This window comes from Myotis brandtii, unplaced genomic scaffold (assembly GCF_000412655.1).
Source record: "Myotis brandtii unplaced genomic scaffold, ASM41265v1 scaffold110, whole genome shotgun sequence".
Classification (NCBI taxonomy): domain Eukaryota; kingdom Metazoa; phylum Chordata; class Mammalia; order Chiroptera; family Vespertilionidae; genus Myotis; species Myotis brandtii.
Window position 1 is genome coordinate 1295158 of NW_005353753.1, and position 16739 is coordinate 1311896.

A 16739-nucleotide genomic window follows, 5' to 3' on the forward strand; every position below is an offset into this window, starting at 1 on the left:
ATATATATATATAGAGAGAGAGAGAGAGAGAGAGAGAGAGAGAGAGAAATGATATAAGAAGGATATTTTTTAAATCTTTTGTATCACTTTCTCAAGTATACTAGAGGTCCGGTGCACGGATTTGTGCACCGGTGGGGTCCCTCGGCTTGGCCTGTGGGGATCGGGCTGAAACCAGCTCTCTGACATCCCCTGAGGGGTCCTGGATTGTGAGAGGGCGCAGGCCACGCCTAGGGACCCCACCAGTGCATGATCGGGGCCGAGGAGGGGCCACAGGAGGGCTCCAGCATGTGTTCAGGCCGGGGAGGGACCGCAGGAGGGATCCAGGGGGTGTCCGGCCCATCTCGCCCAGTCCCAATCAGCCGGACCCCAGCAGCAAGCTAACCTACCGGTTGGAGTGTCTGCCCCCTGGTGGTCAGTGTGCATCATAGTGACTGGTCGAACGGTTGAACGGTCAGACACTTAGCATATTGGGCATATATATATATACATATATATATTATCTAACCACTATGCTGTACATCTGAAACTAATCTATATATATAAAAGCCTAAGTGACCATTACAACCGAATGACCAACCAGTCGTTTTGATGCACACTGACCACCAGGGGGGAGATGCTTAACATAGGAGCTGCCCCCTGGTAGTCAGTGCACTGCCACAGCCAACCTTCTGCGGTCCCTCCCCCTGGTTGGCCAACCTTCAGCAGTCGCTCCACCCCTGGCCTGCCAGCCCCAATAGACCCTCCCGCCCCCTGCCGGCTGGACCTGATTGGCCCCAATCAGGCTGGCCGGCCAACCTCCCACGGTTCCTCCCCCCTGGCCAGCCAGCCCCAATAGGGACTGGGTGAGATGGCCCCAATCGGCTTGGGTCGCTGGCCAGGCCGAGGGACCCCACCCATGCACGAATTCATGCACTGAGCCTCTAGTACAAAATAATATTGAATGTAAACTGTAATCGAAAAATTAAATTTTAAAAATATTTTATATGAAATAATAATAGCTGCCATTCATTGAGTACTTTTAATATGTCCCAAGCATAATTTGTTACAAACACTAAATTCTTTAATCCTATCAATGATGCTGGTGATAATCTAACTATTTTATTAATGATGAAACAAAGAATGAAAAGATTCTAATAGCTTGCTTAATGTCCTACACTTTGTAGGTGGGTTAGAATCTAGCTTGTTCTCTTTTTTAAAAAATATAAAAAAACATTTTTATTTCAGTTGAAGTTAACATACAACATTATATTAGTTTCAGGTATATACTCCAGTGATTAGACATTATATAACTTAGTGATCATTCCAATAGATCTCTTAGCCATCTGACACTATACATAGTTATTAGAATACTAGACATCCAGTGCACGAAATTCGTGCACTGTGGGGGTAGGAGGGAGGGTGTCCCTCAGCCCAGCCTGCACCCTCTCCAATCTGGGACCCCTCAGGGGATGTCCGACAGGGATCGGGCTTAAACCGGCAGTCGGACATCCCTCTCACAATCCAGGACTGCTGGCTCCCAACCGCTCGCCTGCCTGCCTGCCTGCCTGATTGCCCCTAACCACTTCTGCCTGCCAGCCTGATCGACGCCTAACTGCTCCTCTGCCGGCCTGATCGCCCCCAACTGCCCTCCCTGCCGGCCTGATTTCACCCTCAACTGCCCTCCCCTGCCGGCCTGGTCACCCCCAACAACTGGCCTCTGCTGGCCTGGTCGACCCTAACTTCCCTCCCCTGCAGGCCCAGTTGCCCCCAACTGCCCTCCCCTGCCGGCCTGGTTGCCTCTAACTGCCCTTCCTGCTGGCCTTGTCACCCCTAACTGCCCTCCCTGCCAATCTGGTCGCCCCTAACTGCCCTCCCCTTCAGGCCTGGTTGCCCCCAACGGCCCTCCCCTGCCAGCTTGGTCACCTCTAACTGCTCTCCCTTGCCAGCCTGGTCCCCCCCATCTGCCTTCCTCTGCCGGCCTGGTCGCTCCCAACTACCCTCCCCTGCTGGCCTGATGGCCCACAACTGCCCTCCCTTGCCGGCCATTTTGTGACCACATGGGGGCGGCCATCTTGTGGGAGGGCGTGACAGTCAATTTGCATATTAACTCTTTATTATATAAGATTACTGACTATATGTATTTCCTATGCTGTACTGTATATCCCCATAACTATTTGGTAACTACCAATTTTTACTTATTAATCTTTTCATTTTTTTCACCCATTCCCTGAACCCCCCTCCCATCTGGCAACCAACAAAATGTTCTCAGTATCTATGAGTCTGTTTCTGTTCTGTTTGTTTATTTATTTTGTTTTTTAGGCTTAATTGTTGATAGATATGTATTGCCATTTTATTGTTCATATTCTTCTTTTTCAAGAAGACTAACATTTCATGTAATGCTGATTTGGTGATAATGAACTCCTTTAGCTTTTTCTTGCCTGAGAAACTCTTTATCTGTTTTTCTATTCTAAATGATAGCTTTGCTGGGTAGAATAATTTTGGTTGCAAGTCCTTGCTTTTCATCACTTGAAACATTTCTTGGCAATTCCTTCATACCTGCAAAGTTTCTGTTGAGAAATTAGCTGACAGTCTTATGGGAGCTCCTTTGTAGGTAATTAACTGCTTGTCTCTTGATGGTTTTAAGATTCTCTTTTTGTCTTTAATCTTTGGCATTTTAATTATGATGTGTGGTCCTCTTTGAGTTCATCTTGTTTTGGACTCTCTGCATTTCGTGAACTTGTATGTCTATTTCCTTCATCAGGTAAGGGGAGTTTTAAATCATTCTTTTCTAAAATAGATTTACAATTTCTTGCTTTCTCTCTTTTTCTCACACCCCTATAATACGAACATTGGCATGCTTGAAGTTGTTCCAGAGGCTCCTTACACTATCTTCATATTTTTGGATTCTTTTTTTATTTTGCTATTCTGATTGGGTGTTTTTGCTTCCTTATATTCCAAATCACTGTTTTGATTTTTGGCTGCATCTAATCTACTATTGATTCCCTGTAAATTAATCTTCATTTCAGTTGGTGTATCTTTCATTTCTGACTGGTTCTTTTATGGTTTCCATGTTCTGCCCCCACCTCCCACCTCCAAATTACAAGATAAAGTTTATTTAGAAAGTTACAGAGGTAGCAAAGTGAGCCAGCTGGGCTGTGTAGGCTCAGGAAATAAGTTACAGAGGCAGAAGAAGGGCCCATGGAGCCTAGGCGAGAGAAAGGCAAAGGTAATGCACCTGGGGGGAAGAAGAGGGTGAAGGGAAATGTGCAGGCATACTTCCGAGAGGAAGAGCGTGCTCCATGTCCTTTTTTATGCTGTTAAAGTTCTCTCTGAGTTCATCTACTCTTCCCCTAAGTTCATTGAGCATCCTTGTAACTAGTGTTTTGAACTCTGCATCTAGTAGATTGCTTGTCTCTATTTTGTTTAGTTCTTTTTTTTGGAGATTGGTTCTGTTCTTTCACTTTGGACATGTTTCTTTGTATCATTTTGGCAGCCTCCCTGTAGAGCTGTTGTGTCTCCCAGGCTTCATAGAGTGGCTTAATGTAGTAGGGGACCTATAGGGTTCAGTGGAACAGTCTTCTCATTCACCCAAGCTGGGCACCATGGGGACGCCCCTCCCTGCCCCCCAATATGGGCTGTGTATTCCCTCCTGTTGTAGTTGAGCCTTGATTGCTGTTGGCACCTCATTGGAAGGGATTTACCCCCAGTCTGATTGACTGCAAGGACTGGCTGTGGCCACTGACCTCTGACCACTGTGGAGGATCAGCTGTGCAGGGGCCCAACCCATGGAGCAGGACTTACTTTAGCAGGGCTCTGGTGCCTGCTGAGTCTGATCCTTGAGTGTGTCACTTGTGGAGGTGGTGGTTTTGTAGGTGGCAGGAATGGCACCAGGTACTAGACTAGACCGGTGGGGTCAGACCAGATCTGGGTTCAGCAACCTCGGTACTTGAGTTCTGGCTAGGAAGAATTAAGAGCCAAGACTCAAACTATAAGAGAACATTATAATATCACAGAAGTGGAAGAAATAATTCATAGAAGAAATGGGTTTAGGAAATAAGTTATAGAGGCAAAGGAAGGGCTCTAGGAGCTTGGGAGTGAGGAAGCTAATGGTAAAAAGCCTGGGGGTGAAGAAGGAAAAGGGAAAGGCTTGGGCTTGCTCCCTGGATGCTCCATCCTAAGGGTTTTAAGGGTAGAGATTTTAGGGGAGGTCCCAGGAGAAGATTTTAATAGAATATTCAGCAGCTTTCCAGGTGTGTCCTTTCAGGGTCTAGGTCAGTGATGGCGAACCTTTTGAGCTCAGCGTGTCAGCGTTTTGAAAAACCCTAACTTAACTCTGGTGCTGTGTCACATATAGAAATTTTTTGATATTTGCAACCATAGTAAAACAAAGACTTATATTTTTGATATTTATTTTATATATTTAAATGCCATTTAACAAAGAAAAATCAACCAAAAAAATGAGTTCGCGTGTCACCTCTGACACACGTGTCATAGGTTCGCCATCACTGGTCTAGGTCTTCACTTATCAATTGGTCTGCTCCAGGGCAGGGGTCATTATTCAGTGCAGCTGGTCCTTAGGTCAGCCTCGGGGTTGCTGGTCTGGTTTTGTTGCTTTTCTGGGCCTGGAGCTGAAATACAACTGAGGTCTAAATGTTATCTCTAGAAAGGAAAGGTCAGGGAGTCCAAACTGCATGACCAGTGATATGCTAGGGGAGGAAAGGTCACCCTGGGGGTGAGGTCCCACCCTCCAAATTGTCTTTTGCTAGACACCCAGGGCTTTCCACCCTGGTGACCTTCTGTGCCTGGCCAATCATTCTTGCTGTGCTCATGTCTGTCTAACTGCCTACCACAGTTGGGTGGTGCTTCGATGTGGTCTGAAGTTGTCCACCAGGTGTGCTGGTTCTGGGGTCTCCTGGAAGGTGCAGGCCAAGGTCAGCCACTATGGTCTGCCTGGGGGTCTCCCAGCATGAGCTACAAAGTGATCTGCAGATGACTGCTACTTGTATTGGGCTTGGAGGTGCCCAGGTGAGTCCTAAACTGCAAACCAAGGTGGCTGCCACTAGTGCTGAGCATGAGGCCACTTAGCGAGAGGTATGAGGCTCACCAAGACAGGCTATTCATATGGAAAAGTCAATGGAAACAGCTGAGTGGGCCTGCTAGTTGGGCGTGGTGGGCTCTCGGGGAATCACCAGGGGGCAGGGTGACCAGGGTGAGCCAGGTTGCTGGAGACTCAGATATGGCCCCTGCTTGCCGACTCTTTGGCAGAAGGGCTCAGAAAAGGAATAATGGCCTCTGCTCACACTTTTATCTGGGAGAAAGCTGTCCCTTCAGCTCTCACCTTGATTTCAGATAGTTCAATTCCACCCCATATGTCCCTGGTGCCTTTCAAGCTGCTACCCTAGTGGTGGAGCTTAGAGTGAGTGAGTCTGAGTGAGTCCGAGTAAGTGCATGCACCTGTACACAGGCTCTTTAAGAGAAACTGGCTGGGACTCCAGCAGCCCTCCATCTTATTCAGCCTCAATCCACACTGGTTTTTACAGTGAGAAATTATGGGGACTTCTCTTCCTAGCACTGGAACCCTGGACTGGGAGGCCTGGTGTGGGGTTGGGACCCCTCTTTCTTTATGGGAGACCTCCACAGCTGAGATATCCCTCCTGATTTTTATCCGCCACCAGCCCGTTCATGTCTCTACTCCTCCTATCATTCTCCATGTGGCTCTTCTTTATATTCTTAGTTGTAGGACTTCCATTCTGCTAGATTTCAAGCAGCTCTGAATGATGGTTGTTCTGTAGTTTAGTTGTACTTTTGATGTGGTTGTGGGAGGAATCGAGTACTGCATTTTCCAGCTTGTTCTCAATTCAGTGTCTCTTCTAATTCTGTAATGCCTCCGTACTTTACTTTTATTATAGTGCTCCAAGCAATAAATTCCCCTTAGAGGTCAGTGCTGAGCGAAAGGTTTTCTCCCAAAAGCTTGGGGGTTTCCTTTTACTAGACAATAAGTAATTTCTAAGTCATACTGCTGCCTTCTTTTTTATTTCTGAGTTGCATGAACTTCAGATTTATTGTATCTCTTGTCCAAGATTCTGATATTATTTCTACCTAAGGCTTTTGATGTTTTTATTATTTCATTCATTCATTCATTATTCATTTTGTTAATTCTCATCCGAGGATATTTTTTCCATTGATTTTTAGAGGGGGGGGGTGGGGACAGAGAGGCAGAAAATAACATTGGAGAGAGAATCATTAATTGGTTGCCTCTCGTATTCACCCTGACCAGGAAGTGAACCGGTGACCTTCTAGTGCATGGGATGACGCTCAACCAACTGAGCCACGCCAGCCAGGGCTACTTTTTTTTTTTTTTTTTTTTTTTTAACAACAACTTGACTCAACCCTATAATTTGTAGTGTTTTAACACATTTTGATAACTCAGTAATGAGCCCAAAAGCTTATTTATCTTTTTTACATAGTGAATTTCTTTGACTTCAAGGTGAAGGTAATTATATTCTTTTCTTGGGAGTAAATAAAAAATAGCTTTAGGTAAATATTTTGGGTGAAGAGTGACATTGTTCTAATTTTCTGGTTGCTTCTTGCTATGTAACATTATGTATTAAATATGTTTTAAAATTAGAAAGTTAAAAATATATTGCTTTGGTTCTTTTTCTTAGCCTATAAAATCTGTATAAAAACCTTTTCTTTCTAATTATTACTTTATTAAAAGTAGTTTAGTGCTATACGTTACAAGCTATATTTTCCCAATTTTCTAGTTCTCCTTTCATAGTACATATTTTAAAGGTATTAGAGTATGTGGGATTTGTATCTTTAATGATACTAGTAAATTTTTAACCTTTGAAATTTCTGAAACTCTAAGCTGAGAATTTATATCATGGTTCATTTATAAATTATAAATACTTCCTGTAAAAGTACTTAAAAGGCTTTAAAAAACAGATTAAAAAACAGTTATTTTAAGTGTTCAGACGCTAAAGGATAATAGGGAAGAATTATCTGAAGTAGCTCTGAAGAAAATTAGATTGAAATTTTAAAAAGCTTTTAAATAATAAATCTTGATGATTAGAGTCTAATCAAGGAAAAGTACCCATGTCGAGTATCATCAAACCCTGCCTTCCAACTGCCTGTTCATATTCTCATTTCAGAGAGACTATAAAACTGCCTACCATGGCCACTAATAGGAACTGTTGAAATGCCACTTCAAGGCTCATTTAGCTGTTCACAGCTCACTGTTGGGAACTGAAAGCTGGCGCATCAGTTTGAAAATAAAAAGACTAATGAGTTGGGGTCTTTCTGTGCTTGGTATTCTTGGCAGTAATTAGCAGTAGGGGCTGTACAGAGGGTCAAAAGCTCTTCCTTTTAGAGGTCATCAGAACATACCTGTCTGATAAGATTAAACTAATGTGGCTTTGGTGCTAATATCTAAAGTAGGGGATCGCTGTAGTGTATTTGGGATGGTAGTCATGGCTTTGAAAGATTATGAAAAAGGATCTAACGTGAACTCTTTAATGAGAAAATGTTGTATTCAGTTATATAGCACTTACCCTTTTTTTCTTATAAGCAGATGGAAATTGATTTTTTCCCAAAACGTTTAAACGTTTTATATATGTTTATTACATATAAAAGGGTTTTTTCAGATAATTTTATATGTATGTCATTAAGTATTTTTTTCTTCTCTAATTTTCTTTTTATGCTGCTTTTAAGTGCTAAAGATTATTTGAGATAAATCATTCTGAAACTGAGACTAATCTATGATTTTCACATTTAAGTACACAGACATGATTAATATATTTATGTTTACTCCATAGTTTTCTGATTATTTTACTGGATATTTCAATGGACAGTATTGGCTTTGGTGGATATTCCTTGTACTTGGTAAGTTTATTCTTAATGCATTTTACTTTGATTAATTTGTATTTAGTTTAACTTTGATATTTCCTAAAATTTTAAGGTGTAAATACATTGTGTTACAAATTATATGGAAATAAATCTACTGTAAATTTCTCATGTCCAAATACTTACTTCATCATGTCAGCTATTCATATAATTCTACATAGTACTCCAGGTTTCTTAGATTGAAAATTCAGAGCCATTCAACTTAAAGACTCACTGGTTTAATGACAATTGAATGTTACAAAACCTGAAAATCCTAATATGGTTAAAAATAATTGCCTTCAGTATTTATCTTGGAAAATATACATACATAATTTCTTTTAATGAACTTAGGAAATGTTGAGAGTAGGATAGTTGGCTGTTCTATCCTGTTATTTTTGGATCACTGAAACATTCTTTATACTTCTGAAATGTACTCTGCATTAGTCATTAATCAGCTAGACATAAGGAAAGGTTTCATGCCTAATGATCACTGTACTTCTTTTGAGTTGTCTCCTTTCAAGGCATGTCTTTTATTCGTATTGATGAATTTTGGACATCCAACTTTTGTTCTCCTGTGTTTTTCATGATGTATAATTAAATTAATCTTAAAATCACATTATACCTTTAACCCACATTTCAAATTCATTTACTGACATGAAGTGTACATTTTGTTTCTACTTAGGTTTAAAAGCCCACATTTCTATAGTAGAATAATTGTACCAGAAAATAATAGCATTTCAGTAGGTGGCAGTCTTCTCCTTGAGATTTTATTTAGTCCTGCTATTGGATCTTTAGGATCTTTGGGGACATAACTTCTTAGTGGTCAGTTAAGGTCACTAAAGATCCTGGATTCTTTCTCTAATAATTATAGTGAAGTTATTATTCTAGTGTTGTGATTTTGTTGGGGAGTAAGACTCATACAGGTTTCAGCCAGTTTTTTATGTTGTTAGTTATATTTTGACTGCCTGAATTCTGTGGTTTTTTTTTTTTTTTTATTGAGTTTCTTACTTAAAAGTAAGAAAAAAATGTATAAAGTTTATTATGTAGTTAAGCATATTAATTGAGTATATTTGTTTATATGTATTACTAGAGGCCCGATGCATGAAATTTGTGCAAGAGTAGGCCTTCCTTCCCCGGCTGCCGGCACCGGCTTCCCTCTGGCACCCGGGACCTTGGCTTCTCTCTGGCCACCAGCAGGCACCTGGGACCTGGGCTTCCCTTACAGCCCCGGCTTCGTCCGGTCTAATTAGCATATTATGCTTTATTATTATGGATTAAGAGATTGAGGAATCTTAGAAAAACAACTGTGTGGGGCAGAGTGGAGTGCAGAGGACAACCCCAGTTCCACATCAGAGTCATGATTTAGCCTTTAGGGCAGTGATGGCGAACCTTTTGAGCTCGGCATGTCAGCATTTTGAAAAACCCTAACTTAACTCTGGTGCTGTGTCACATATAGAAATTTTTTGATATTTGCAACCATAGTAAAACAAAGACTTATATTTTTGATATTTATTTTATATATTTAAATGCCATTTAACAAAGAAAAATCAACCAAAAAAAATGAGTTTGCGTGTCACCTCTGTAACACGTGTCATAGGTTCGCCATCACTGCTTTAGGGGAATGTGAAAATTTACTCCATGATAAAAATGTTGCTCTCACATACACTCAAGAATGTTGAGCACTTTGTAGAACTCAGAAACAATAGCTGCTGAGTGGTTTCTAGGTATGGATTGGCTTATTTTAGAAAATGCTTCACCAGAACAAAATATGTCTTAGAAATAGCAGCTTCATAGCCAAAAAAGAGATTTCACAAATAATTTCGGTTCACATTTTTTAATAATACTTTTACATTTGGATCACAGTGTCCATTATCTTTGAACAGCATCTGGAAGGACATGCAGTGGATTCAGAGTGCGAGTCACAAATGGAAGGAGTTAGGATATAGGAAGCAGATGGGATCAGATTTAGCTGAAATTTATACCACTTGTTTAAGTCATTGTTTGTATATCTCTTCTATCTTACCGTTTGTTTGTTTGTTTTAGTGCTTTGATTACCTGGAGTTGGAGCACAAATTTAGTTTGGGACTTTGCATTTTAAACTAACAAAATCTTCCTCCTTTCGAGGAAGGTTGCATGCATACATGTCTTCTGTTTTTGTTTTTGACCCCATGATTACCTGGTTAAAAATTTACTGGAGTTAATAACTGTTTTTCTTAGAATTGTATGCTTAAGTATATTAAAACTTAAGTCTACTAATAATGTTACTGCTTTTTATACTTAACTAACATTTTTCATCTGAAACTTTGAAGCATTTCACAGGTGTTTTTTAAAATTAATTATTAAAATACCTATGATGTAAGTGGTTATTATTTAAAAATACTGTTTTACTGAAGAGAACACTGAGATAGATATGAGATTACTAGAGTGCTGCTTCCCAAGTCTTCTTTCCTGATTCTTTTCTTAATTTTTATTAAAAATTCATCTTTTATTACTTAAAAAATAAGAACTAGTATTTAAAATTATTTACATAATGCACATATCTTTAAATATAGATTTCACCGATGACACTGTACACTTGATATTGCTAGACAGGCTTATTAGAGTTATCCCACAATTGTTATCATTAACATGCATACATTCCTCTTGAACACTATTTTATGTCAGTAAATATGTCTTAGTTTGTTTAGTAGCTACATTAATCGAAAATTTGGTAAAATGGGATTTTTATAAGTTGAATCAGTTTAAGTACCTTAGGTAACTTTGCTATTTAAAGAAGTCAATTAATAAATTTATATTTTTGTGTAATTCTGGATTTTCATGGCTGGATTTGCTTTAATTTAATTTTTGCTTTAATTATATTTAGGATTAATAAGTTGAAATAATTTTTAGGTGGCAGTAAATTTTTATCATATTTCCTGATGTTGGAGTTATCATAATGTTAAATATACTATGGAATGAATGAAATTCTACAGATAAGTTTCTTGAGAGCTTGTTTGGAGGTTCTAGCAGGGGAGCGCAGCTACTCCCATACCCTTGACCGAAGACCGGTCCTCTCCTGGGGGGGGGGGGGGGGGGCGCCGCGCAGCCTCGGGAGGGATGAACATGGATCGGTGAGGGAGGAGGGGGACACCCGCCCAGCCAGCCAGATCAGCCGAATCAACCCTGGCGATCAATGGGGTGACAGATGTCGCAGCCAGATCGCCCTCACATCCAAGTTTCTTAAGCCAAAAGGATCTTGTTTATAATTGTCTATTTTAAATATATCATGCCACCTTTCTGTATAAGAACATAATATGTTTGTATTATTTCAACCTCAGGCCTGCTCCTTTTCTTCAGGGGATTTGTTAATTATCTGAAAGTCAGAAACATGTCTGAAAGTATGGCAGCTGCTCATAGAACAAGGTATTTCTTCTTATTATAGAGGTAAGACCTATTAATATATTAACTCTTTTTATTCCCTTTATTTATTTATATTCCCCAGATACATACTCAATGTTTAATATGTACTCATGTTATTTACTCAAATATAGCATATTAAATATTTTATTCTGTTAACAATCAGCTTATTTAAATGTAGTATGTTGTGAACTGTTAAAGATAATTTAGATTTGTAAACTTGAATTTCATAAATTTAATTTTTTAAATATATAATGAGTAAACTGAAACTTTGACCACAGAATATGAATGAAATAACCTCTAGCACAAAATTTGAAGGCTTAAAACAAACCATGACAAAGCACTTACACAGAAGGGATGGACATTTTGCATAAAACAATGTGAAATCCACATAGACATCTGGTTAAAAGAACAAAAAGCAAATCTGTGATTGAAAAGCAATTTCCCATGCACTGATCTTAACAAACTGGATCAAGGAATTAAAGGTGTATGAAAAAACTAGGAGCTCTGTTATTGTTTTCTTAATGCGTGACAGTTTGTATCAATAATGAAGGCTACAACTTGAATAAAAGGAAATACAAAGAAATGAGCAGAGGTGTTTTAAGGTATTTGAACTGCATAAGCAAAATATCTGCTAAAACACCTTCTGGATTTATCTACAAGTACAAAATGTTTCAAAGTTGCTATATATACTTAATAATCTTTTAATAAATTGTGTGGTTTGTGATTTGGTTGCTTAAATTTTATTTTTAACTTAAATGAGTTTTATGTAAGCTACCATACTTTACTTATTTCTGCTGGAGAGTACAATGGATACAACTGTATTTCTGGATCATATTAATGTATCATTTTAAATGTTCCATTAAGACCTCCCTCCCAAAGGTGTCATATTTTCTCCTTAATCAGTAAAATGTCTTTGCACACAGTGACATTAAGAATTTGTCAGTTTTGACTGTAAGATAAAGGCAAAGTAATTTTACAAATTTAAATAATATTCTGTGAGTATTCAGTATGATTATTTTGTTTGCATTTTCAAGAGTCTAAAACATAATATAAAAGTTTTCTAGATGGTCTCCTAATCTTTAGAATATATTTTTATAAATGCTACTCTATGTCATTTTTATCGAAAGAACATTGTATACTTGATATAGTACTGCTATAAATGGGTTTTTACTGTATTATCATTTAGATAAATGCAACGTAATACATTTTAAGACATTCTTTCTTTGTCTCTAGACTGCATCAACCAGACATTCCTTTCTTACATCAATGTGAAATTTCCAGATCATCTTGTAAACCTACAACTTTAATAGGATAGAAGACTACTAATAACAGAAGACAAATTAGTTAAAAGATAGAGCTTCAAAATTGGATGACAGGGTGGTTTATGCTTAAAAGCCACTTCTGTTCATTCTCTTAAATATTTATATTTCATTTGTTTTGTGCAGTTGCATCTGTGCCCCTTCAAAAGATTTGCATATACTTGAAAGACACCATAAAGTTGTAGCAGTAAAGTACAGTCACATTTTGTTAATCAGTGTTTGATGTATTTCAAAGAGTTGAGTGATAAACAGTCTTCTAGCATGTAAATGCCATTGACTTCTGACCTGACTTTTAGTATAATAAAAATGAAATTATTAACCATGTCAAATGCTTTAGTTTCTGGCTCTCAGATTTATCTAGTAACTACACATGAAACATCCTTTGGTAAATATAAAGTCTTTTTGAAACCTGCAGTGCTGATTAGAAAGGCTGTGTCAGATTTTTGAACATGATTTTTACATCATTATTTAGCAAAGCTCTTTCTGTAAATAACCATGCATAAACTACTTTCTGCATTGTTTTCTTAGAAAATTGTGTCTAGATATCTTTTCATTAATTTTAAAATAAGTGAACTTAATATATATAGAAAATTTGGATGTTAAAGATAGAGTTTGTTTTAGGACAAATTTTAAGAAAATATGGGTATTCCACATATCCTTTATAAGAAAAAAAATTTAAGGGACTTGCCAATTTTAGGGATTCTCAAATGAGAAGCTTGGTTTTTTAGCATTGACCATCTTAAAGATTCTTATAGGAAACGATTGTATTAGATATTTATTTTATTTCATTTAAGGCATTTTTGAAAATTTTTTGAATATGATTCTCATTTGCATTTGTCTTTTAAAAAGCCAATAAAAGTATACTTCAGTATCATTGTAATAATTTTTAGATGTTTAATTTGTTAAATTTAGCAAGTAAAAACTTGTACTATTAATAGCTTCTTGCTTTGTGATTGTAGGGTTAACTTGTAAAAATCATAAACTGATATGCAAAATATGTTTTCAAGTATGGAAATGTGTCTGTGGAATATGGGGGTGTGGGGTGTGTTTGTGTGTTGCGAGAGTGTGTGTGTCACCATTATTACAACTGGAATCTACTTTACATTCATAAGCTACTACATTTTGCAAATCATTTTGTGCCTCATTTATTTTTATTTTTAGTTATAACTTTGCTTTTGAATGTCAACATTAAAAATAATGGGAATTATATACTCTTTTAAACTTAAAAATCATTTAATACAGGTAAATAGAACATATGCATACAATTGATTGTTTATTATTAGACATGACTACTACAAAAAGATACACCGAAAACTATTCAGGGACATTTTCCATTTCTGAAAAAAAAATGATTATGCTTTATACTTTCTTTTGTATTTATCTGTATTTTCTGATTTATTTTATTGTCTTTGATAATAAAACATACATTTTTGTTTTTGCTAATTGAGCCTATTTTTTGTTTGCCCTCATTCAGTACCCTCCCCTGCATAGAATTGTATTATTGATTTAAGTGCCTGTGTTACACCCCTTGAAGTAGAACAATAGCATGGGATAAAGAAAATAATACTTAATTTAGTTGCCTGATTTTGAAATTAATTAAAATTAGAATGTACTAATAAGAAATGTAAACTCATGCTAGATCCCTTATATTAATTTCCTATAGATCTATACTTTGTTCTTTTAATAATTTTTAAATGAAATTAGGCTATGCTGCATGCTAATTTTAAATTATTAGATCAGATAGTTGGTTTCTGAGTATGTATGTGTCACTTTTGATCCAACATCAAAACTTCACTCTTTGTTTTGATTTTTGTTTCACCAAATCATAAGATTCAAGTGTGTAGGTTATCTAATTTTCTATAATTGGTACAATTCAGTGGTAGGCTTAAATCCCATCACCCACTCGGAGGAACCAGGATATTATTTTTTAAAACCTTTCCCACCCCCTTTCAAATTTATCAGATCCTGCACATTTCACTTCATTTCCTGTGAGCTTGGATAGAACAGCTGCTGGTGTGTTTTGGGGACACATCCACCTTTGTACTATGCCTTAAAGATTAAAAGTCAAAACCTTGTTAGGGTGTCTAAATTTTTGAATGAATGTGAACTTGGGCTTGGAAGTTAATGAAAAATTTTATTAAATTTCTGTTATATTTGAATAAGCTAGTTATGGCCAGATAATCCATTTTTATGTGTTTATGAAATAAACTAATATTAAGATAAAATATTTTTCTTTGTTAAGGATAGATTTTAGAAATTTAAAAGGAAAGACAAATCCTATTATATTCAGTATAATGAAAATTGTTTACTAGGAAAAAATACTAATCTCTAGCCCCCTTTTTTTGAGTCTATAAGATATATCCATTGCCTTTGAGATTGTTTATGATTTTCAACCTGTTTAAACAATATTTCCAGTAAAACCTCTCCTAACAGGAAGAGTGGAATCTAAAGTCTATTTGCAGAAAAATTCAAGGTTCCTTAATTTTTTTTCCCCAACTGGTCTACACTGTCCCCTAAAGCACAAAAGTAATGATAGTGCATTTGATACTGTATTTAACTAGAGTGACATATTTCCTGAGCGTTCTCAGAACAGTCCTGGTTATTTCCATTTTCTCATCTTAAATAGGACATCTTCTCACTCTCAAATTGTCCTAATTTGGAGGATAAATTATATGATCACCTTATATATAACTATACTGGACTGAGAAGTGACCGTCTGAATCCCTTGCCTTTTGAGAGAAGAAACTGGAGTATTAGGGCAGAAGACAATTATTGTTATGGCCTTTCCTAGCCAAATCATTTGTCCGGTTTGTAGAACATGTGTAGTATCTTTTTTTTTTAAAAATAGACATTGTTGTATTTGAGTGATTCCAGCTTATGATAAATAGGAAACAATGAGCTTTATATTTTTAAACTGCTGTTAAATGTTATTTTAATTGTTTATTATTGAATTCTTCAAATAGTCATGTGGAATATTAGTGTATTATTTTTTAAAACCTCATTCTTGATAAAATTCAACTGTTAGTTGATATTGTGCCATCTACTATAGGAATGTCCTTGCCCATATATAAAATATGCTGATGTGTTTTACTTATTAATAAAGTTCTAATGATGTGGAAATATGAACCTGTTGATGTGTCCTTTTGAAATCAATTTGATTCACAATATATTATCACCACGTTGGCCTCACTAAAATATTTATATGGCAGACCACACAAGATTTGCGATGAGAACAACTTGCATGAAATTAGGTTGGAGTATGCAACGTTAACTTGTCTCTGTAATTTATATGTTAGGAGATAGATTGCAGTTTAATTTTAATAAATACAAGAAAATCAATTTTGTGAAAATTATGTTCATTTCTACTTTGCAGTAGATCAGTGGTCACCACAGATAAGATTTGCTTTGGGACTTGTTTTCTTATTTGGGACATGAGACTTAAAGTATAAAAAATTCCCCCAGGTTTTAAAACAAATAAAAAAACTCATTTCATCATAAAAATTTAAAAGGTAACGTTTGTCTTAAACTCAACATGTTGGCTTGTTTTAAGCTTGCTTTCTTGATGTCTTCAGGCTAGCTTTCATTTTTGTTTTGTTTTGTGAGATTGAGCTACTTGCTTCTAAAAATCCCACTTGGTTTTCATGAAAACCAGTTAAAAAAAAATCCATTAGCTAAATAGAAAAGAGATGGGGTATTACCCTTTTAACAGCTTAGGTTATAATAAACTGAAATCACACACTTCTGGTTCACACAATCTTAGAAGTTGCTTCCCTATCTCTCATGCTTGTAAAAAGAAACATCTTATTACTTCCCCACACCTTTTCTGTTTGCTTTAATTAAAGCAACACTTTTACCTTCAGTGACACAAGAAGGGGTATAGGCTGTCCTTCCTTAGAACATAGTTTTTTTCTTTTAGCCTTACCAGAATCATAGCAAGGTCAGCAAGTAAAACAAAAGTTTGCCAAAGCTCAGAAGAAATTTGGAGGGCAGCCTCTGTCGTTAGAATACAAAAAGTTGTAAATAATCTTGTTGGAAAGCATGAACTCTTCAGAGGTGCAAGAACAAACAGTACATGTGCATAAATACCTTATATATGTGGAAATAAATTTATTACTCCTTTAGCATCAAACTTAGTTTTTCAGACATCTGAATTCCTGCATA

The 16739-nt window shown here is 37.0% G+C and overlaps 1 protein-coding gene across 1 annotated transcript in view; it reads left to right on the plus strand.

The window, feature by feature from the left end:
* Positions 1 to 15700, plus strand: part of NDFIP2 (Nedd4 family interacting protein 2) — a 55998-nt gene extending 40298 nt beyond the window's left edge. The window contains exons 6-8 of the mRNA XM_005857305.2: positions 7794 to 7860; positions 11178 to 11283; positions 12493 to 15700. Of these exons, the coding sequence (XP_005857367.1) occupies positions 7794 to 7860; positions 11178 to 11281 (171 nt within the window). The 3' untranslated portion in view covers positions 11282 to 11283; positions 12493 to 15700. The remainder of the gene's footprint in view (positions 1 to 7793; positions 7861 to 11177; positions 11284 to 12492) is intronic.
* The last annotated feature ends 1039 nt before the right edge of the window (positions 15701 to 16739 follow it).